We start from the raw sequence: 23,187 nt of genomic DNA, 5'->3' as shown, positions 1-23,187 counted from the left end.
TCTCTTAACAGGGCCTAATTGTTTGAGAAGTTGGCATGATCAGGGAAACATCATAATCATTTTCATCATAACATGCAAGTGGTGTACTTTGATAAAGAAAGTGTTTTAAAATTAGAACAGTATCAAGTTTAGCTAAAGAAATTTAGAGATAGCAAAATAAACAGCAATGGCCAGGAAATCGATTGTGCTTTATAATTCTAACGAAACAACTGGACAGGGTTCCATTTACAGCAATGAGAGGTGGGAAAATATTATCTCCTGTATGTGTTTGGCAATGATAAGAAGCCTGAGAAAAGAACCACAGACAATCTTCAGAAAAAAGAATGTCCAACATTTTTGAGTCATTTTCTGTACCTTGCCAGCATAATGCTGGATCCTGAAGCAGTTGTGAGGCAAAGTAGTATCATTAAGGAAACGAGAACTTTTGCTCATTCTGCTTTCAAAGCGTTCATGTACAGCACAGACTTGATTAAGTTTCTCTAGGAAGGTCTCATCTGTCACTGTCCCAGGCCGCAAGCATTCTTCATCAAGCATTGCCAGGATTCCATTTGTATTCTAAAAAATGAACACAGAAATATTGAGATTTCTCAAACTATGAACTATCAATTATAATTCTATGATATTTTGATATATGCACATAAATATACACAAGTGCACGTGCACATATTTTTGATTAGTCCATAGTAATGAAGGATTAGACAGCACTGAACAATTCAAGCTTTGATGCAGGACATCAATTTCCCCAAGATTTTTGGACTGCTGTTCAAAATTCCAGAACAACATAAAACAAACTAAAATAACAAATTGGTTTTCCAAATATAACTATTATCAAGTAACATATCACTTAAAGGTCACATCCCTCCCAAAAGCAAAAAACCCTGTGTTTTTTATCCTATTTGTTGAGACTTCTGCAATGTGTGTTTAACACTGCTAAATAACCACCTTATCATTTTCTTTATCATACGCAATTGGTATATTTCTATAAGGTTGCACAATTTGCTAAGATGCAACATCTCAAAATGTTGCTAGTGACTTAGCATAATAACTTCATTCCACAAATTATAAAAATGCTAGCCATATCTTAAATAATGATACTTCCACATGATTTTGCTCATTTCTAGAAACAAATGGTTCAACCGTGGTTCAACATGACCTATACCTGTAACTGCACCAGAGGAGTTCCTGACCTCATTGTATAAATGGAGATCTAGATTAGATTGTTAGATGTTTGAATAGCAGGAGAAATAATGGTTGACTGGTCCTGAGCCACATGGTCCTCCCATTAGGTGATTCTAAAGCTGCATTGACACAAGTAAGTGGGTCACCTAGTCAGTTATTGAAAACTATTGACTACTGGGGAAGCCAAAATGAGACAGAAAGAAATGGAAGAAGGGTCTAGGCCCGAAACGTCAGCCTTCCTGCTCCTCTGATGCTGCTTGGCCTGCTGTGTTCATCCAGCTCTACACCTTGTTATCTCAGAAATGGAAGAGTGTTGGATTTTTATTTTCATCTTCAAACAAGAAGGTGTTGATTGCAAGGTATCAGGCTGTAATAGATTATTGGCGAAGATGTGGATGACATCAGCTTCTATCTGGCCTTTGCAATGGCAGATCATGTCAACATTGCTTTTTGTGGCTCCATGCATTTCATTAAATCCAAAGTATCAAACCCAGCAGTTAGTAGTTTATATTTGCTGATACAGCACATACATTACATTTAATTCTGAGTCAAACCTCTCCAGCTACTGCTTTAGAATCATAGAATCTCTACAGTGTGGAAGCAGGCCATTCAGCCGATCGAGTCCACAATGACCCTCTGAAGAATATTCCACCCGACCCACCCCCTACCCTATCCTTGTAACCCTGCATTTCCCATGGCTAATCCACCTAGCCTGCACATCCCCGGACCCTATGAGCAATTTAGCATGGCCAATCCACCTAACTTGCACATCTGTGGGAGGAAACTGGAGCACTCTGAGAAAACCCGCTCAGACAGGGGAAGAATGTGCAAACTCCACACAGACAGTCACCAGAGGGTGGAATCAAACCGAGGTCCCCAGCACTATGAGGCAGCAGTGCTAACCGCTGAGCCACCGTGCCATCCCTTTAGTTAAGTTTGACTCCTTAACCTAGAATTACATAGACTCCGCAACACTAAAAGTGGACCAATTGGTCCAACTGGTCCATATGCCAGTACTTCTTTGCACATGGGCCTCCCTCCAATGCACTGAACTTTATGGTGACCCAGGCTCCAGATTTAACTGGATCCAGGTTCCATCATTCCTATACTTCAGGAGGTCTACTGTAATGCCAGTAACGGGCACTTCTTCCAGTGGTGTTTTTGGGACAAGAGAAGTACAGATTCCTGTTAGGACAGGGGCAGAATTTCTGCCTGCAGGGTGGGGCAGGTGTGGTATCAGCCATGCGGAGCCAGGCTTGCTATCATCCTTCAAGTTAGGGGCAGGGACCTGACCTGCAACCCTCCGTCTCCACCCCTACCCCTGACCTGGGTATACACTTATTGCCCCATCCATCCTGTCCCACTATTCCATTCAGCCTCATGCGCAGACTTCTCCTTCAAACGCATCAACAAATATCTGCTTCAGCCACTATGTGCCAGTGGGCTCCATATTCTTATAACCACTTTTGATATTTTTATTGGTACATTTTAAAAGAGGATTTCAGAATAAAAATTTAAATAATTTTTTTTTTATAAAAAAAGAGATGTGTCAATTCTTTGCACAATTCCTAATCGAATTGCTAAGGTCCAACTTACGTTTTCAATCAGCTCACAGATGATGGCATTGTTGAAGTACTCAATGTGAGTCCATTCAATTCCCTGTGAAAAATATTAATGTTCAGAACATGGATTACTGCAGCAAAATATGGCTTCTTCTGATAATCTTTCAACATTTGGCTTAAGCCAGCCTCTGTTTATATCTTTGTTCCGGTCGAGGATTTTTTCCAATGCACAGTGACACTCTAAATTGAAAACATTGCACTGTTTCTCTCGGCCAGTATTCTATTCACTTACAAACATATCATTTGAAAAGCTTCCAATTATGCTTCCATTCCATTCCCCAATCCAAGTCAATTTCCCATGCACTTCATGGGAAACAGTCCAGGATCATACATCATGGCACAAGGTCACTTCAGTCACTTTAATGCACGCAGTCTATTTTCCAAGGAAAGCCATTTTTTGATCAGATGCCTTCCTAAACAAATCTGCAAATTTCCTAAACAACAAGCAACTGATAGTTGCTACTTTTAGTGAAAAATGTTTTAGTTCATTTGTAAATCATTTCCATTGAATTATCAACAATAGCTTCATCATTGCAAGAAACGAGGCTGCAATTTTCGCACCTTAACTCTGGAGTTAGTGCATCCTAATTGCAAATTTGTTTAAATAAAAGCTACACACTGAAGGAATATTCTTGGACAGGAAGAAAAACACAGGACATTGGAAGGATTCCAGAAAGACCAGCAGACAAGACGAGATCTTGATTTAGGAACAAGAACAGAGTACAAGTACCTGGAAGGAGTCTTTGCACAGCCATTAGCAAGGCATCAATAGCAGCAAGCAAGAAAAGGATTCAAAGGGGCTACAGCACAGAAAAAGAACAGAGTTTTAAAAGACGAAGACATGCAGTCAACAGTTACGTGGGAAATATCAAGTGTTCTTTAATACTGTTCAAATCAAGATTCTTTTGAACTCAATAAAACAATTTTATATCTAAAAGTACAATACCTATGAACTTAAATATACAAAACATTTTTGTACATCCTAGAAAAGCAACATAACCTTTGATTGCCTAAAGTGATTAAGCCAGTGGAAAGCTTGGAGGTTTTACTGTGATAGTGACGAGGTTGTTTATAGAAGCATGTATTTAAATTGTTCAACTTTTCATTAAAAATATACTTAAAAACAGTTATTATCTTGTATTACAGATTATTAGTGACCCAGACAAACAATTTTTTTTGTCATTTTCACACAGACAATTCATCACAGTACTTCCTGGGGTTTATAGTTTCTCTCTTATTCTAACTCAGCTCTCGGATTTCTGAATTGCCCCATTTTGAGTAGTTTCTTCCACTCATCCTTTCTTTATTTCTCAGTTTCTGCAATGCTTACCCACCACAGCATAAGACAGAGATGGAATTTTCCCACTTTGAATGATCAGGAAGTTCCAGCCTCTGATCTATATGCTTACTGTCTGACCAAGTCCCCATGAATAACCAAACCATTGTGACCAGGTATAGTCAGGGAGACACGGAATGAACCAGGTATATGAAACAAATGGAAGGAAGAAAAGAAGAGTTTCTTTGATACTTCTAATTTTGGTTTCTACAATTTAGAAAATATACTGTTCCCTGTCCCTATTTCTATTCTTCAGATTACTGTAAGGCTGTTACTCAGAATGGAGATCATTGTCTTATCAATACAGACAAGTGCAGCCAAAACAAAATCCCTTTTTCCCCGTACTACCAGTTAAGTCTCTTCTAGTTCCTCTGCTTTGACCACTTATTCTTCACAATGGATGAACAGTAAGTGAACAAAAATGACAATTGTAGGCTCCTACTGCAACCTTGACACCTTAGAGCAACAATTCAAACCTGCTCAAATCTGGTCACAAAGCTCATGTCAAGAGGTAAAGTACATAAGAAGCTGCACATTGGAGGTACAATATTACACTATTGCAGATCTTCTGAATGCGATTCAAAAGTAAATCTGACCTGTTTACAAAACAAAAACAAAAATTGCAGAAGAAACTCAGCACTTTTGGCTGCATCTGGGCAAAGAAATCAGAGTCAACATTTAAGGTCCAGTGACCCTTCATCAGATCTAAGGAAGGATCACTGGACCTGAGTTTCTCCAGTAATTTTTGTTTTTGTTTCACATTTCAAGCATTCACGGTTCCTGGTTTTATTTCACTGCCTTTTGTCTATACGCTTCCTTGCATTCCCTCAACACGTTCCCTTGTACTATTTCTTCTTGTGCTGCAGTTTGCTCCAACTTCACTAAATTGCTCTTTATCACATCCAGGCTCAACTACACCAACATACCCCTTGCTGGGATACCATCCCCCACTCTCCATAAACTCTAACTTGTGGAAACTCAATGTCACAGGTAATTGCAGCATAGTCATTCTCACCTATTGTTCATCTCCATGTGATATTCATTGATTCGCTGCTCCCATATCTCAAAGCTAAAATGCTTAACTTGTTCTTTAAATCCTACCATTGCTCACCACATTCTCCCCACCCAAACTTCAGATCCCATATTGCCCTCCCTGAATACTCTCTTTTTCTGATTAATGTCTCTTATGTACTTATGTCTTTAGCCACTATGACCTCCTGTCTGGGATTGCCTTACTAAAATCCTTCTACTTCTACCTTGTTCGCACTCACTTTAAAAAGCCTCCTCAAAACCCATCTATTTGTGTTTTACTCACTTTTTTCCTTTATGGGCTCAATGATACAAAAGTTTGAAAACTCATACCAACAATTTCAAGAACAGCTTCTTCCCCCTGTTATCAGACTTATGAATGGACCTCTCGTATATTACAGTTGATCTTTCTCTGCACCTTCTCCGTAGCTGTAACACTATATTCTGCATTGTGTTCTATTACACTGATGTACTAGCGTAAGGTATAATTTGTCTGGTTAGCAAACTAATACTTTTCACTGTATCTTGGTACTTGACAAGAATAAATCAAATTAAATTTTCCTTCAAAGAAGTTGTGTTGGGAAATTCTTATGTTAAACATATTATACAAGTGGATGCTATTAGTGTTGTGTCTGTAAATAAAGCTTCAGGAAGTAGAACACTTTAGTCCATTCCTCCCTCTTATTGATACTCCATCCTATTTGGCCACTCATTTTCCTTTAAAGATAGCTTGAGACAGGAAAATCCATTAAGAGGTTTAACAGAGATTATTTCCTATCCAGTGAATGCATAGGATAATTTAATGGGTTTTTTTTAAAGGAAGTGTCGGTTTACAATTACTAGCACATTTTAGGGATGATAAGCCTAAGCATGAAAATGTTGCAGTATTTCTTTGCACGTTGCTTTCCACAATATAAAACTATAAATTGTCAGAAGCTGTGTGTTTTGTCAAAGGTTTCCTTTCTTTTCTTTTCCAATTACACCTACCCTTTAAAAAAATAAGAATAAAAGTTTTTAGGTGGATTCACATGTGTTCTAGGTTTTCAGTTCCACCTGTGAGAGTGAATTTCCCCAGTGCAAGCGTGTCCAGCACTTGGATCAACGAAACACTGCACCTGCCAGCTGAGAAAACACAATTTCCCCAAAATCTGTTTCCTCTTATGTGCAGAGAATATTAATTTGAACTACATACTAATAGCAGCAGCACCCTCTTTTTTTAAAAAAAGAGACACTTCATGAACAATGAGACTGCTTAATGATCATTGCCACCTTCTCTAGGGCAAACCTTCCAACCCCGACAACCCTTGAAAGGATTCAGAAAAGATTTAAGTTTAACAATATCCTTCCTGTAGCAGGAAGACCAAAATTGAATGCAGTATTCTAAAAGTGGCCTTACCAATGTCCTGTACAGCCGCAACATGACATTCCAACTTCTACACTCAATGTACTGATCAATGAAGGCAAATGTGCCAAATGCCTTCTCCACTAACCCTCTTGACCTGCGACTTTACTTTCAAGGAACTATGCACCTGCACCCCAGGTCTCTTCATTCAGCAACTCTCCCCAGGGCCTACCACTAACTGTATACGCCCTGCCCTGGTTTGCCTTACAAAATGCAACACCTCACATTCATCTGCCACTCCTTGGCTTATTGGCTAATCTGATCAAGGTGCCGTTGAACGCTGAGATAACCTTCTTCATTCTCCACTTTTGGTGTCATCTACAAGATTACTAACCTTACCTCTTACATTCACATCCAAATCAGCTATATAAATGACGAAAGGCAGTGGACCCAGCACCGATTCTGGTCACAGGCTGCCGAAAACAACCCTCTACCATCACTCTCTGTCTCTTACCTTCAAGCCAATTTTGTATCCAATTGGCCGGTTCTCCCTGGATTCCATGTGATCTAACCTTGTTAACCAGTCTACCATGAGGAACCTTGTCAAACCCATATAGACAACGTCTACTGCTCTGCCTTCATCAATCTTCTTTGTCAACTCTTCACAGAACTCAATCAAGTCAGTTAAACAATACTTCCTATGCACGAAGCCATGATGACTATGCCTAATCAGCCCTTGCCTTTCTAAATGCATGTAAATCCCATCCCTCAGAATCCCTCCAACAACCTACCCACGTCAGGCTCAGCGGTCGATAGTTCCCTGGCTTTTCCTTACCACCTTTCTTACATAATGGAACCACATTAGCCACTCTCCAGTCTTCCGGCACCTTTTGCTTCTCTCAGTTTGTCCATTCTTCTAGACATTTACAACCCATGTTTGACTTTATGCAAGCTATCGCTTCTTCATTTATGTCCAATGCCATTTTAAACTCAGTGATGAAGCATGCTGTGAATTCTGTCTATGTTAGGTTCCTCAGACTTTAAAAAGGGAAGGAATACTTATAGGGTAAGGGAGGGCTACAGGATTTCAACCTGTAGCATTCTCCAATCAGTTCAAGAGAATGGCCAAGGAGGAGACCAGAGGCTCTCAATGAGTACCAGGAAAACAGGAATGCGGTTAAAAATATTTTAATCAAAATCATAAGGCAAACCTAAATATGGGCTGATTTTGCCTTGAATATTTTGTGACTAAACTCTACACCAACGTCAGCCAAGAGAAAGTCAAAAGTGTGTTCTACTTACTAGTTTGATATGATCTTACAGGCTGGAAACTTAGAAATCATTAGGTTTTCAAAAAGAAATTCAGCAACAGAACCAAATTTATTTTGGAACCTCATAATTGCATGTACCATATAATTCCCACCACATTTTGCAGTAACCAATTACTGTAACTAAATTCCACAATGTGAAACATCTCATGCCAGGAACAGCTGCAGTCATTGGGCTGTAATAAAAATAAAAGCTGCCAATGCTGAGTTACCAGAAAGGTCCCAATTCAAACCCTGATCTATGCTGAATTGACGCATCTCAATTATGGCACCACTAGGGTTCAAAAAGTGATCTCAGAGTTTGGGATTAGGAAGGGATGCAATAGAGCTTCTGAATGTTGATTACTAACCAGAGATTCCTATGGCGATGTGCTATACAGAAGAACAGGACTATACTATGTCTCCACCAATGCACTAACCTATAGACACTCATTCTTTGGCTGTACTCAAGAAGAAATGCATTTGGGTGATGTACTAAACTTTCTGCAGTATCCTAGCATAATTGTTCCTCAGCTTCAGAAGAGGGAAAGTCAAACAAACAGAACATGAGCAAAGAAATACCCTGCAATCAGAGGTTGACTTGGTTGAATATGTGCAACGATTGCAGAGCAAACAACATATTAATTGAACTATAGACACCAAACAATAGAAAATAAATCAGAAGAAATCATGGTTAAACTTTAGAGCATTCTGACCACATCAAACCTTGTTCACTATGTCAAATTCTGAACACTGATACACAAAGGTAATACATAACCATCAGAGGCAGTGAATGAAGAGACAAGAGACTGCCCCTTGAAGTTCTGCGTTGTGGGGAAACATTGGTCAACCTGAATGGAGGTGTCTAGACAGAAAATCTTACAGACGATCGTAAACCGTACGGTAAAAACGAAAACCAAACTGTTTTAACTAATGTTGACTTCAGAAATTTTCAATTCACGGAATGGTTGACTGGATACATAATGGAGGAAAAACCTCTGAAATCATTTAAGAACCAGTTGGATGCCACAGTAAAGAGCTTCAGGGTCATTCTGGAAGGATGACATAACACGGACTAAATGGCCTTCCTCATCGATGCTTATCTTGTGATCTCATGAAGGATTCAGACAGCACAACATTGAAAGCTTCTCATCAATAAATAAGAATGATGAATGAAGCTTGTGGGAGACACGTTAGGACAGTAGACAGACACAGTAGTACAATATTAGTAAAAGTCAAAAAGTCGTAGATTTTGAAAAGTGAATGGAAATACATTCTGTAACAACTTTACTCAGGTACATGAATGGAGAAAGGAGGGAGAGTGGATCTAAATTAGTCGTTCTTGCAGAGAGAGCTGACATGTATGACAGGTTGATAGGCTTCCTTCTATACAAGTAGATGAATCTGTAAAAGCAGCTGCAGGTGCCAGAAAGCCATAAAAATGAAAACTTGTTTCTTAACTTATGTAATGCAGCACTGAATTCAAAAGGAGGGAATTGGTCCTTCTGTGCTGAATACGGATTATATTGTAGTTGGAGAACTACTGCAGTTCTGAGCATGCCATCATAGAAAGAACAGTAGAGCTGAGAAAACAGTAAAGCAGATATAAAATGATTAGAGAATGACATTATAATGAAAAATTTCAGAACCCAGGGCTGTGACTGCAGCAGAAAAGTTGGTTACTTATCAATATTAGAAGTTCAGAAAAGGTTTAAGAGAATGAATAGAGTTTATTTCCAGGGATTGTTGAATTAGTAACAAGGAGGCATAATATCAGAACGAGCAAAAAAGTGGTCAGTGTGTTGAAAATCATGTGGAAGAGGGAAATGAATGTTTTAAAAAGAAAGAAATATTAAAAGATAAAAGGAAAATGGAAGAAGTGATAATAGGCCAGATCCAATGGAGATCAAATAGCTTCAAATGTGATCACATGTGCCATAAAGCTTCCCTTTGTGCCTCACTTACAATTTCGTCTCTCCTTTTATCCCTTTCATTTGCTTCTCTTTCTCCCGTGCTATTTTTACCTTGCTCCTCCCGTTTTTAGTTGTCTGTCCTCTTTAAATTTCTCATCCCTCTTCTTGTTTATATTTATCATCTTTTTTATTATTTATCTTCTGTTTCCTTCTCTCTTTAATGCTTCCTTCAGTCACATGTGAAAGGTTCGTATGCAAATAACATCTTTTATGTCATTCTTCATTAATGGAACTGCTTTCCTTCTCGAACACAATTCGCAAAGGTCCAAAACCCTAATGAAAGCTTGAACGTAAATAAATCAGCAAAAATGTGCTTTCCACCAGCACCAATAGTGTTAGGTGACAAAGCAAGCATTTAATCATTGGGCAGTGCACTAAATGGGAAGGGAGAAACCCAAAACCCATGGTGACAAAGCAAGTATTTGGTCCTGTAATGTATTCAACCAGAATGCAAGACAGTTCAAGAAAGGGAAACACACATTTACAATGACACTATTGAGAAAAATCAGAACTGCTGTGTAAAATTAGGAGTGCCAATGATATGACAAGGCAATCAACTGTCTAGAAAGGCTGGGGACAGTTGTGGGAACATGCAAATGCATGCTCCAAACTAAAGATTCTACTAAAATGAACATACTCGACACAGCATTGTTAAAATATTTCTGATAAACCTGGCAATGCAGAAGCTACTCAGCACTGAAGATTCATTTGCTTAATTGCAGATTTCTAAATCCATCTCACCAATCTGATAGACTATCCTTGGGAACCTCTACGTAAAATCATAGCAATTCAGACCACTGTTTGATATAAACCTGTGTGCACACTCAGGAGAAAAAGAACTAAAGCTGCTTTAGTAGATGCTGTTAGTCCTCATAGAGGCCTTTCCAATTAACTTAATTTCAAAAACATAATACGGTTAAACCTTTCAAATAAACGTAAGATGACGAGTGTTACATACAAGTTGAAATAAAAGAGCAAGGTCATCTAGTCCATTGTGAAACTAATACGTCACGGATTGTTGACCAGAATTTACCTAATAGCTAAATGATTATCCTATAGGCTATTCACGCTTTACTGCTGGACACTACATACCAAATCAAATTGAAAGCATTACTGACTTTCCTAGCCCAGAGGTACTGAGATCGATCATAGAACCCTAAGTAGAGACAGGAAGGACCGCAAATGCTCGAAAATAGAGTCAATAAATGTGGAGCTGGAAAAGCACGACAGGTCAGACAGCATCCGAAGAGCAGGGAAGTCAACATTGCAGGCCAAAACCTGGTGAAGGGTTTCGGCCTGAAGCATTGACTTTCCTGCTCCTTGGATGTTGTCTGACCAGCTGTGCTTTTCCAGTTCCACATTTATAGCACCCTAAGTACTGCCTCAGCCAAGATCAGTTGTGATATTGCCTGACCTCACTTTCTACCAATACTGATGAAGTAAATGTCAATGATATAGAAAAGGTGGGTCATTACCTCTTTGATGTACTCCTCCTGTTCTTCCTTCAGAGTTAACTCAATGAAGATTTGCTGCAGTTTCTCATTGCAATAGTTAATGATGAATTGTTCAAAACTGTTATTCTGAGAAACGGGAAAGACCAGTTTTGTTTATTTGAGATTTGCATGTGCTACACATCCAACACTCACTCATTCTCAATAACTCAACAGTCATACATAGATTGATCCAACACACAAGCAGCACATATCTTGGAACATTCTTGCCACATCATTTCATTAAAGATGTAGAGTCTCACAAATAAAGCAAACTGCAAATGCCATGAAGCAGAATTACACACAAAGAATAGCTCAAAAGAGCTTTTGATCTTCAAGCTTCATTGTAGCAGTTCATGGGATTAAAATGATTAATTAAGTACATGTATGCCACTTCAGCAAAGCTGCCACTGCAAATAGGTCATACTTACAGAGTTCTGTTGTGTAAAAAAAAAGAAAATTAAAGAATCAGAAATTGCTCACAATATCAAAATTGTTAAATTTGAAATAATTATTCACCTTGAAAAAACAAATCAAACGTATTTCCTCTCAAAACAGCTAAGTGCAGAATATGTCATTTATCCAACTGTTATATCAAGAACTTGTGGATATAGTCAGTAGATACTGCTTTATAGAGTCTTCAGTGTCACCATCACAGCAACATAGGCATATTGTAAATAGCAATACGCTATCTAGCACAATGTTGATTGGTAACATTAACAATGGCCAGTTGCCATTGGCAAAGAGATAATTGCCCATTGCCCCCCCCCAAAAATTAGTCGATTAGAGCTAATTTACAAACTAAGAACTAAACTTCCTTTTTACTTTCTTCCAAGCCAATCATTAATACAGACAGTCAGCACTTCACAAGCACTGTAGACAGTCTTGATTCCACTCTTGCTGCCTGTGTTTAGCTACTGCAGATGATTGAGTGACCTTGCAGTCCATGGGCAGGAGTTTGCACAATTTCAGCAACTTGTATCTATGTTAACAATTTATACCAGTAGCAAAAACCTAAGAGCAAAGTTCATGGGTAGGGAAGAAGGAAGAGAGACTTCCAGTTTGAATTAGAAGGGAATTGTTTGCATTAAATTGGAAAGGTGGTGTAAATGCAGTAGAAATATTGCGCTGAATGTTGTAGCCATGGCATAATATCATTATTTGGTACTAATCCCCCAGTGATGCAGTTTGTCATTCACCAACACACTCACTTCTCTCATCCCTGTTGTTTCAGCGTTCAGTTCAAATGCAGTCTCAAATTACATCCTCTTAAGTAGCCCATTCCACCATTGCTCGTTGAAAGTTTTAAATAGGAGTCCATTTTCCATCAACCCCACTGATCTTTTATCCCCATTCTCCTCTTATCTCCCCTCTCAACCATGTCTCATCTCTATTGCATCCAAGACTCTGCTGGGATGGAAATTTTTGTCAATGGAAGAATCTATAAGTAGTGATTCACCACCAAATACGCCAATCAGATAAACAGCTGCCTGTCTGATTGACAAGGCGATCAATGGTTAAAACAAGCCCATTGACAACATTCACCTAACTGCTACAATAATTCTGGATCCTTTCCTGCCACATATTCAGAATTTGCATTCAACAATCCTGGTATTATTGCTGGACTCTTTCTTCCTAAATTCTGGCACCTTTCACCCTTTGCAACTCTGTTCCAAAATTATTTTAAAAAACGCATAGGAACAGGAGAAGGCCATTCAACTCCTTGAGTCTTAACTGCCAGGTTTGGCTAATGTCTTCATTCCATATTCCTACCTTGGTCCCATAATCCTTCACATTTTGTTAGAGAAGGGTGTGGGGGAGGGGATAGAGGTTTAGATTTCCACATCCACTTACTGGCAAAAGCTGCTAACAGTCTTTCAATCTTTCTGTTATGGGTTTCTGTATAGTTTGCTGGCCATCCATTTCTCAGAGAAGGTGCACCCCACATTGACTGCAATTTAATCTGTCCATTCCAGTTACTATTTACACTAGAGCCTTTGCACCTTCTGATGTTGGCATTTACAAGGATACACAGGAAAACACATTTGGGTGGTAATTTGGCAGGTGTACTCATCATGCTTATGACACTCCTTAAGGCCTGTCTTCAGTTCATTGACTTGCACTATTTTTAAATGGCGATGGCATACTCCACCAAGACAATGATTACCACCTCCCTCACCCTTCTGACAGTGCTCACACCACTCCCACACCTCCACGACAACATTCAGTTTCCTCCGTCACCCAAGAAAATGTTCAACTGTTCCCATCAACCCCTCCCCATCTCACCACTGCACTCCTCAACATTGCTGATTATTCCCTCATCAATCAGGCTGTACTTTCCTTTCCATGGCCTGCTCCATCATTTCTCTCTTACTCAACAGCATTGGAATGAACATTGCCAGGTTTATAGGCTTGATACGCGCAGTGGAATTTTCTAACTAAATATGTTTTTAAAAAAATAGGTTATATGCATCATACTTAACCTATTATCCATGGTTTTGGCTGTCTGCTCCCACTGTAATAGGGATCACAAAACAGTCTGGGAAAGTAAAACTAGCTGTTGGCAATTTAAACAGCCTGTAGAATCGCCATGGGAATGCCAACATCGAGACTTCTTCATGGGTCCAACATGCATCACCAACACAAGTTGATTTCATATTCATTGCAAATGTTTCCTAGGTATCATGTCACTGACACTGAAATGGAATACTGTTCTATTTCTCACATTAACAGAGTGCAAATTTGGTTAAAAGCTACTATATATGATACATCATAAAATGCAATAAAAGCAAAATATAATGGAAACTGACAAATCAGTACCTCCAGATTGCGAAAGCTGTAAGGAACACTCAAAAGTAAGAGCTCTAAGGGTCACAATGATGACTTTTCTATTAATAATTAAACTGAACATCTGAAACACTTTCAAGTAATATCTGAAAAAGAAAGCTTAAAATTTCAGTTATAGACTTAATCAAAATCTAAAGTCTTAACCTTTCTTTTCCAGTTACGTACTCTTTGGTTTCCTAATGGTTTCAGAAATTTGCTGTTTTTATTCCAGATTGCAACCAGGTTTTAAAAATTTGGTTCTAGTATTGCTAATTGTTAACCACAGGCAGCAAAGGAATTGTAAACTGCCTCCAAAAAGCAGACTCACTCATCACTTAGAACCCACAATGTATTCAATTGCTGAATATGGTATCATATATATCATAATATCAAATTACAGCCTAAATTGCAGGTTAACATCATTGAGTTTCCTGCTGTATACTGTCTTCTGTGCACCACAAAGGCTTCCAAGGTTCGTAAATGTCTTCAGGATAAAAGTGCGTGTTTTTGTATGAGGTTTTCTCATCAGGAGATATTTCTTCAATGACAATTGTTCACAGTTAAAAGAAATTCAGTACTCCAACTTTAAACACTTGGGACATGATTGAATGTGGCAGCTGCTTTAAGAAGTTTAAACTTACTGCGATAGCTAAGGACAGGATTGAAAAATTATTTTCTATTCAAAGAAACGGAATATGTATTTCACAGCATACTTTACTATACATGTTTGCATATTTCTTCACCAACTCCAATGTTTAAAAATTCAACATCACATTGTCCACTTTGTGATTCAACCATAACTATTTTTGCATTGATTTGTTCAAAGGTAATACATACAATTTTTGTTGTTAATAGTTGATGAATTTAGAAAGTTTTCACTGATGCGAAATTAGGAATTAAACTTATACAGTGAGGAGACAATTCAGTCTTGCACAGGAATAGGTTTAAAGTATTTTGGGATTTTCCTGGTCCCTTTCCTTCAAAAACAAAGTATTACCTAATTCTTATTTTTCAAACTACTTTGTATTGAGCAGCAGCCACATCAGTTCTTTCGGCTTCTGAATCACAACTTTTCTGCAGGTGGCTACAAAATGGAAGCAAACTTGCCAAAATTCATTAAGGTTGATGGGCAAAATGAGAATTCATAGATACTGCCTCAGTTCATTGAAGCAGCTTAACTTTCAGTCACAAGCAACTGATCTAAAATCCAATGACAAGGAACAAGTGCCATTAGCACAGGCAATTGAATTTTTGATGACATTCGTCAATAAGCATATTCTTTTGCACTCTTTTTTTCTTAAAGATTTCAACGTGCCCAAAAAAAAGTTGACTAAAAACCCCACTGTGATAAATAGAAGCAATCTGTGAACTGACATTTTCCACTGTCAACAGTACTCCAGTTCATTTGTGCTGATACATCTCTCTGCCTCCACTTTGCCCTATTATATAGTGTTTATTTAATACACAACAGTCAGGCCACACACATTCAGAAGAATTCATTTCTTCTTTCCCACATGAAGAATATTAATTCAAAGCTTGGAATTGATCAGGAGTCCAAATACCTGTTATATTAAAATCCAATTACAACCTACTGTAAGTCTACTCTTACATATTAAGACATTCCATTAACTCAAAGAAGAAACCAATTCATTCTTAAAAATAATGCTGCACAACATTTGAGAAATAGGAATATATGCAAATTAATGCGCCTGAAGAATTAACTAAGCTTTAAGCAAAGACTGCATAGTTTTTGAAAAATCAAACCAAATACTAAAATTCACATCTTTGGGTAGAATGTAAATTGTCAGCAAGACAAGGTGAACACCTTGGTTGTAGGGAATGTTTTACAAAAATGCCACTTGAAATATGCAAACCTGCAGTAACACTTCCATATAAATCATGCAGTAGCTTCAGTAATTTAGAGGTCAAAGATAACTTGCTGAATTGCCAAATGATTTCAATTGTTGTCTAATAAAATTGCTGACAAACCACTGGCATGGCTATGACACCACCATAACAGCTACGTGCACTAGGTTTAGTGGAAAATACCTTACATACTCTAAAGGTAAACGTGTTTTGCACTCATGGATTTACTTCGCATCTAGCACCACTCGGCAGCTAAGATGGTAAAGCAACCACACCAGTCAAAAAATAATCTTATGTTCCACTCGTTTTCTTTTATCTTACCACCAAACACAACATATCCTGCGTCAATACGGGTATCCAGATCATATGCCAAATGCCAATGTCAGTTTATCAATTTTCAACATTCACTTAAAATCTGATTTTAAGAGTGGAACATTGCTATGTCCATTCTTCAATAATTTTCACAGCCATCTCTAATACTGTACCTCGTTCTTTTTCTTTTAAAACTGTTGGTCAAGAGCAGGTTGGATGCAGGAATATCAAGCCTAACCCCACCCCACTAACACTGTTGAACTGTAGTTCAGTGGTAACCACTGTGTTGAGTTTGCACATTCTCCTTTTGTCTGTGAGAGTTTCCTCTGGGTGCCCCGGTTTCTTCCTGCAGTCCAAAGATGTGCAGGTTAGGTGGATTTGCCATTCTAACTTGCCCCATAGTGTTCAGGGGTGTGCAGGCTAAGTGGATTAGCCATGGTAAATGCAGTGTTACAGGAATAGGGTAGGGAGTTGGGTTTGGGTGGGATGCTCTTCGGAGGATCGGTGGAGGCTCGATGGGCTGAACAGCCTGTTTCTGCACTGTAGGGATTCTATGGTTCTGCTTGTACCTCTTCACCACTCCCGTATATTTCCCTTTTATCAGCACCTCCCCACTCCTGCTAATGACCATTGTTACAATAAGAAAAAAGCTTCTCGTAAGCAATAATTCAAACCTGAAATTGTAAAGACTGGAGGCAAGAAATTATGCATGCTAGGTAATGTCTATCAAATATTGCATTCTGGTTCAATTATTCTTAAACTTTTGCATATTTTCTTACAGGAACAAGGAGACCATTCAGCACCTCAAGCCTGTTCTGTCATTTCATCAGATTATGGCTGACCTGACCTTAATTCTATTTGCATTGACTCCTTATCCATCATTAACTTTACCAACAGAAATGTATTGATCGGAGTTCTGAAATTTTCAATTCCTCTTACCCCAATAGCCTTTTGTGGGAAAAGAGTTGCAGATTTCAACTACATTTTTATGTGAAGTAGTGTCTTCTGAAATCACCTGTAATGACCTAGCTCTAATTTTAATTTCAACCCCCTTGCTTTGGGCTCACAGACATAGGAAATAATTTCTCTCAATCTACCCCATTCATTCCTTTGATCATCTTAAACACCTCAGCCCTTAATCTGCTATATTTGGAGATACAAATCAAGGATCGGCATCCCATCCTCAATTTAGATCTTTTAGATCTAGGATCACTCTGGTGAATCTGCATTGTATCTTTTCTGAAGCCAAAAGAAGTTTCATAATCTAGTGCTCTCTCCATCGGTGTTTATTAATAAATAAGTTCTGAGGGGTGATTCATTGATTTGGCAAACCACATGGAGCACATGCCAAATGTTATTCATTGCTCCATGTGTTGAATCACAGCAGTACCATCACTATACCTTCAAAACTAAAAAAAAATTGTGTGAAACCACAAATTAAATACTTCAACATAATTTTCTTTCCTCCTTCAAGCTGGACTTCCTCACTCAAAGTCATTGTGCAACTTTAGATTTTAATAATTTTGAATACAAGCTGTAGATGGCACGTGAAAAAGTAATCCGAAATTAAGAAAAACATTAGCATTGCTGCTAATTCTATGCAAATGATGCTGAAGCTGAATGAGAAAAGTGACAGTAGAAGAAAGATGAATTGTTGGAAAAATCATTGAATCACAAATTGTGGCAACTACATTGAAGTTTAAAATATCTGACATGTACCGTATTAAATGTTATGAATTACCTTTAACATCCCACTTGCCATTTCCTTTTGTCAGGTATACATCAAACTTTGAAGTTTAAGGCTGCTGACTTTATTGGCACCCTGTGCACCAACCAAGATGAACAAATCACTTAGTCTCAGGCCTCTACACTACAAACGAATCACTTGCAGGCGGTCACTCACAGGTCAAACTACCATCAAATACTTTCAGTGGGCCCTGACCCATAAACAAGTAAGTTGACTGTAAAATGAGTGGTCTTTCTCAATATACACACTGTCAGTGTTGATATCTAGCGCCACAAAATAGCACACTGAGCTGAGACCTTTAATAGTCAATTCCTTTTCACCAAGAAAAGCATTTTCTGTAAAATTAAAGGAATGTTTCAATTTAAAAGTCAGAAATTTTAATACTTGCTTCAAAAATTTCAAAACCATAGATGTCTAACACTCCCATCACCTTCTTCCTCACTTTGGTTTGTGCCTGTTGAAAAGACCAAAAAGACAAGTTAGAAAACTAAGCGTAACGTATCAAAATAACCTGCTGAGTGAGCTTGTTAATGTTTTCCATGCACATACAGCTGAACAGCTATTGTTTCCTTTTTCTAATCATGCAAAGAAACTTTGCTAAACTCACGCCATACACTGGCTGTAATAATTCTCCTGTCCAGTTCTTAAAATGTTAAACGAGTTTTGTTACAGCTGAAATGATCTGCATTGACTTAAAACAATGTTTTGCGTGAGGGGATGGACACAGATATATTTTGAAGTTCTTGTTGAATAGATCTTCATTTTAACTGTCTGCATTTTCCCACTCTCCACTGTTCCCTGCAGACACAGGTAGTGTTACCTTTTTAATGCTTACAAGTCACTCCCTTGAGCTTAACACCTGGCAATGACATGACGTGGGGGTTTCTGACAAAGTCAGAAGTCACACAGCACCAGATTATAGCTGAACAAGCGCATCTGAAATCACACAATTTACTCACTGTCTAACACTCCTAGTTACCTGCAGAGGTTTACCTTCTGACACTCCACTCACACCAGTTGTATGATCTTTTGATCTCTCAGCCCTTGATCTCTCTGCCAATAAATTCTGGGACTGTGTGCTCTACTCTCTTACTGCACCCGACAACGTGGCTGCCCTCCGAAAGCTTGTGAATTTTCAAATAAACTTGTTGGACTGTAACCTGATGTCGTGTAACTTCTGACCTGGCAATGACAGATCTCAAATAGTGTTTCTCAGACAGGGGTCCATAGAGACTGATTGAGGTTCCCGAAATTGTTAAGCAGCAGGCAAAAAAAAGCAGCACATGCATGACCAGTAAATGGACTTTAGTCGGGCTTAAGTCACTGTTGACCACTCGGTATGTGGTACAGAGAAAGTTGACTGTGCAGCGGTTGAAGGGAGTTAAATGTCAACCACATTGCTGTGGGTCTGGAGTCACATGTGGGCCAGGCCAGGTAAGAATGGAAGTTTCCTTCCCTATGGGACATTAGTGAACCAGATGGGTTTTTCCTGATAGTCGGCAATGGATTTGTGGCCATCAATAGATTCTTAATTCCAGATTTTTTTAATTGAATTCAAAATCAACCATCTGCTGTGGCAGGATTTGAAGAACATTATCCAGGTCTCTGGATTAACAGTCCAGCAATAATACCACTAGGCCATTGCCTCCCCATATGCATCCGATGCCCATATGTCCAGCCTTGTTCCAGAGACAGTACTTATTAAACACATTTAATTACATTTTAATCCAAGAGAGCAGCCCAAAATATAACTTTTGCCAGGTATTATGATTACTATAAGTAAGTTGGGTCAAAATCCTGGAATTCCCTCCCTAACGGCATTGAGGGTCAACCCACAGCAAGTGGACTGCAGTGGATCAAGAAGACAGCTCACCACCACCTTCTCAAGGGCAACTAGGGATGGGCAATAAATGCTGGCCAGCCAACAACACCCACATCCCACAAATGAATAAATAAAAAAATAATAATTTAGATGGGACAGATCCATTATTCAGAATCCATTTGAAAAAAAGAGATTATTGAATCAAAACTGTCCGATTGCCATTGCAATAGAGAAATGGTAAAAGCAAAAGCTATTTTGTAGAACAGAATAACTTAACTAACTCTTTATCCCAAAAACATGAGTGTGTAAATTAATATTGAAAACATTTTCAGTCATCAACTTCCATTAAAAAGTTTTGTCCCATGTAATTAAACATTTTTTTGGCTGTCTAACTTAATAAGAGATTGTACACTAAAGAACAGTCAATGCACCTCACTCGTGAAGTAAAAACGTTTTCACATGGCGTGTAACAATCACTTTCAGTAAAGAAATTGCATTCTTGCAACAACCCAACTCTCAGCTTATCACAAAAGGCTGATTTCACAGACACAAGTTCTGAGCTGTTCAAACAAAACAGACATTTGAGGCATTTCAGTCGATTACATTACAGCAAAAAGATATCCATAAATGGAAAGTTACAGAGGCCATAGGACCTTTCCATCATCTCTGTTCCTTCCATGAGAACACTTATCGTCAATAAAACCTCAAAAAAGCTATTCACATGATACTGAGAACCATTTGGTTGATCATGTTCTTGGGCACCAACACATAGGCATCAATGAACTCTACACAGTACCTTAATGCTCTCATTGATTCTGCTCACAAGCCAAGTGAACAAGCGATTATAAAGGTTTTTTGCCAACGCATCACGTGCATAATAAGCCTGAAAAAGAGGAAATTAAAAAATGAGATAAGTGGTATTTAAAAACAAAGATGGACACTTGTTTGAATCTTTCTGATCAGCTCTCCTCCATCAGAGCTGAAAGAGTTTTCTTCAACCTCTGTTACTATGAATATGGTGCATAATCAGTTTTTTTGACGATTCCAATACTTTCCTGGATGACCTCAATCTTCTATACGCTAATCAGCCGATTATCCAAACCTTTGTTACTTGTGTTCTATCTGCACCAAGTCTCACTTTAATCATCACTGGTGTCCTTACTAACCTACAATGGCACCTGTTCCCCCAAAAGTCTCAAGTCAAAACTCACATCGTTCAGCCTCTGCTTACTTCTGTAACTTCCTTTAATCCTACAACACAGCTAGAATTCTCCATCATCTGCCTCTACCTTGAAGCACATCTGGCTCCCTTCACAACACAATTGGGAGCAGTGCTCTTATCCAACTAGGGTCTGTGTTCTGCAACTTCTGTTACCTCTTTACAACTTCCTTTCTGAGTATGATTTCTTGCTAACTCTTTGTTTGCCTTGTTCCCATATGTTTCTGATTGCGCCTTTTTTAACTTTAAAAAGATGCCTTGCATATGCAAGCTACAGAAACCAAAAACAGAAACAACCGTAGCTATGCTCCTATCACGGTACACATTGAGAACTTTTGGCACACTTACCTGGGCCACATTTAAGGTTGTTGAAACTTTCTCTTGTTTTGCTTCCACAGTTCGGAAACTAAAGGCTCTTTCCAGCACAGCCTGATCTTGGCCCAGTAACTCACAGATCTCCTTCAGCTCTGCAAATACAGCATGTAACAGAAACAGAAGAATTGCTGGGACAAGAAATTCAAAAGCCAAAGGTTAACTACCTAACTTTAATCAGCAACCTCTACTGAGGGCTCAAAAATTCCCTATTAATAAAAGATTTCCTAATCTTTAATTTCTTAATGTTTTCCTCTTTTAGTTCCGACAGTGTTGAAATGGATCCTTGTTCCACAACCAAATTTTGGGTCAATTCTTGGTTATTTTGTTTAGTTTGTTTTGTGACAATGATTCCACTAATCACCATCACAGGCTGAATCTGTCCCTTTTACTGAGGAGGGACTGTTCTGTTATCTACAGTTCTCCATAGCTTTTCTCAATGCTAACCTGTGATGACCCAATTAGTCATCAAAATGTCTCTGTCCAAAGAACTTTGCTAGATATTGTTTCCTCTTCACTGCAAAGTGGTCCTTGTTCTCACTGCTGAACACCAAACTGACAAAACTCGGGCAGGAAGAATAGGCAAATTCAAAAGGCAGTCAGGATTAAATTCAATTAACTAAACTTTCTAGACCTGGAATTTACGCTCCTCCCCTGTGGCAGGTTTGGTGGTGGGCGGTGCATCTAACCAGGTTGTAGGGAGCCAAATGGGGATCCCATCAAGTTGCCACCTCTATGATAATTATATCTGTGGCAGTGAGGCTGGTGGAGATTCCCTGCTGCCAACTGAAGCTCTTCAGAGGTCAATTAATAACCACTTTAAGGACCTCAATCTGCCACCGTTGAATGACAGATAATGTTGTGCCCATCCTGAAAAGAGCTCCCACAAGGACTCTGCTACCTTCACCCCTCCATTCAGTGTTGAGAAGCTGCTTTCACTTTCACAACTGGCATGATAATGAAAAAAAAAAGACATAAAAGCTGGCATAAAACAATGCATTTCAAAGTTTGGGAGCTGGGTTCAACTTCTCCTACCATTTTTGTCTTGGATTCGGCTCTCATCTAAGCCGTTTACTCGAGACTCTGGCTTGAATTCAATGTTTCCCAGTTTTAACACTGCAGCCACCACCTCCAGCACCAACACAACTTCATCGCCCAAGAAGCCAACAATCTGCATGGCATTCTGCAGGAGGGGAGAAAATGCAGACTCAAAGGAATGTGTCAGGAGGGCTTCAACTGCCATCTTTCAGCCTTATGATGAACATTAAAAAGCATTTTCTCACACCTGTAATTACACAGGAAATGGTTCATTGCAACAGGCATTATTGGAGTTAGTCACAATGCTTGTAATTCCCTGCAATTTACTGTACCAGAACAGATGTAAAAATTAGCTGGTCTCTTGGGACTAATACAATCTTTGTATTTAACTTCCAGATGTTGACTTCATTGCCCATTTAAAGTTATCCAAAAATGCCTGGTGAGAACAAATTTTCTGTGCACCTGGTAACAATGCTTCCTGCTGCTCGTCAGGCAAAGCTTAAATAAATATATTTTTGGACATCTAAAGGTCATATGCAGCCAACAGAGAAGGAAAGAAAAGACGCAGATCTCAGGCAGCACTTCCTATCCCGTATCCTATTGCTGCACGTCAGAAACATTAAACGAGCTATCTTGCAACATCTTGTGACATTAAAAAACATCAAGTAGAACTGCCGTTTTACCTATTGGCAAATAAACGCAGCAGC

At 38.8% G+C, this 23,187-nt stretch overlaps 1 protein-coding gene across 1 annotated transcript in view; it reads right to left on the bottom strand.

The window, feature by feature from the left end:
* Positions 1-22,685, bottom strand: part of myo1b (myosin IB) — a 60,262-nt gene extending 37,577 nt beyond the window's left edge. Inside the window, exons 1-7 of the mRNA XM_048598736.1 lie at positions 22,478-22,685; positions 21,419-21,537; positions 20,648-20,734; positions 18,418-18,483; positions 11,264-11,368; positions 2,776-2,838; positions 355-555 (exon numbers count right to left, since the gene is read on the bottom strand). Of these exons, the coding sequence (XP_048454693.1) occupies positions 355-555; positions 2,776-2,838; positions 11,264-11,368; positions 18,418-18,483; positions 20,648-20,734; positions 21,419-21,537; positions 22,478-22,685 (849 nt within the window). The remainder of the gene's footprint in view (positions 1-354; positions 556-2,775; positions 2,839-11,263; positions 11,369-18,417; positions 18,484-20,647; positions 20,735-21,418; positions 21,538-22,477) is intronic.
* Positions 22,686-23,187: the final 502 nt, after the last annotated feature.

The sequence above is a fragment of the Rhincodon typus genome, chromosome 7 (genome assembly GCF_021869965.1).
Source record: "Rhincodon typus isolate 14 chromosome 7, sRhiTyp1.1, whole genome shotgun sequence".
In the NCBI taxonomy this organism is placed as follows: Eukaryota; Metazoa; Chordata; class Chondrichthyes; order Orectolobiformes; family Rhincodontidae; genus Rhincodon; species Rhincodon typus.
Note: the sequence above shows the minus strand (reverse complement) of the source record. Positions and strands in the feature narration are given on the sequence as shown.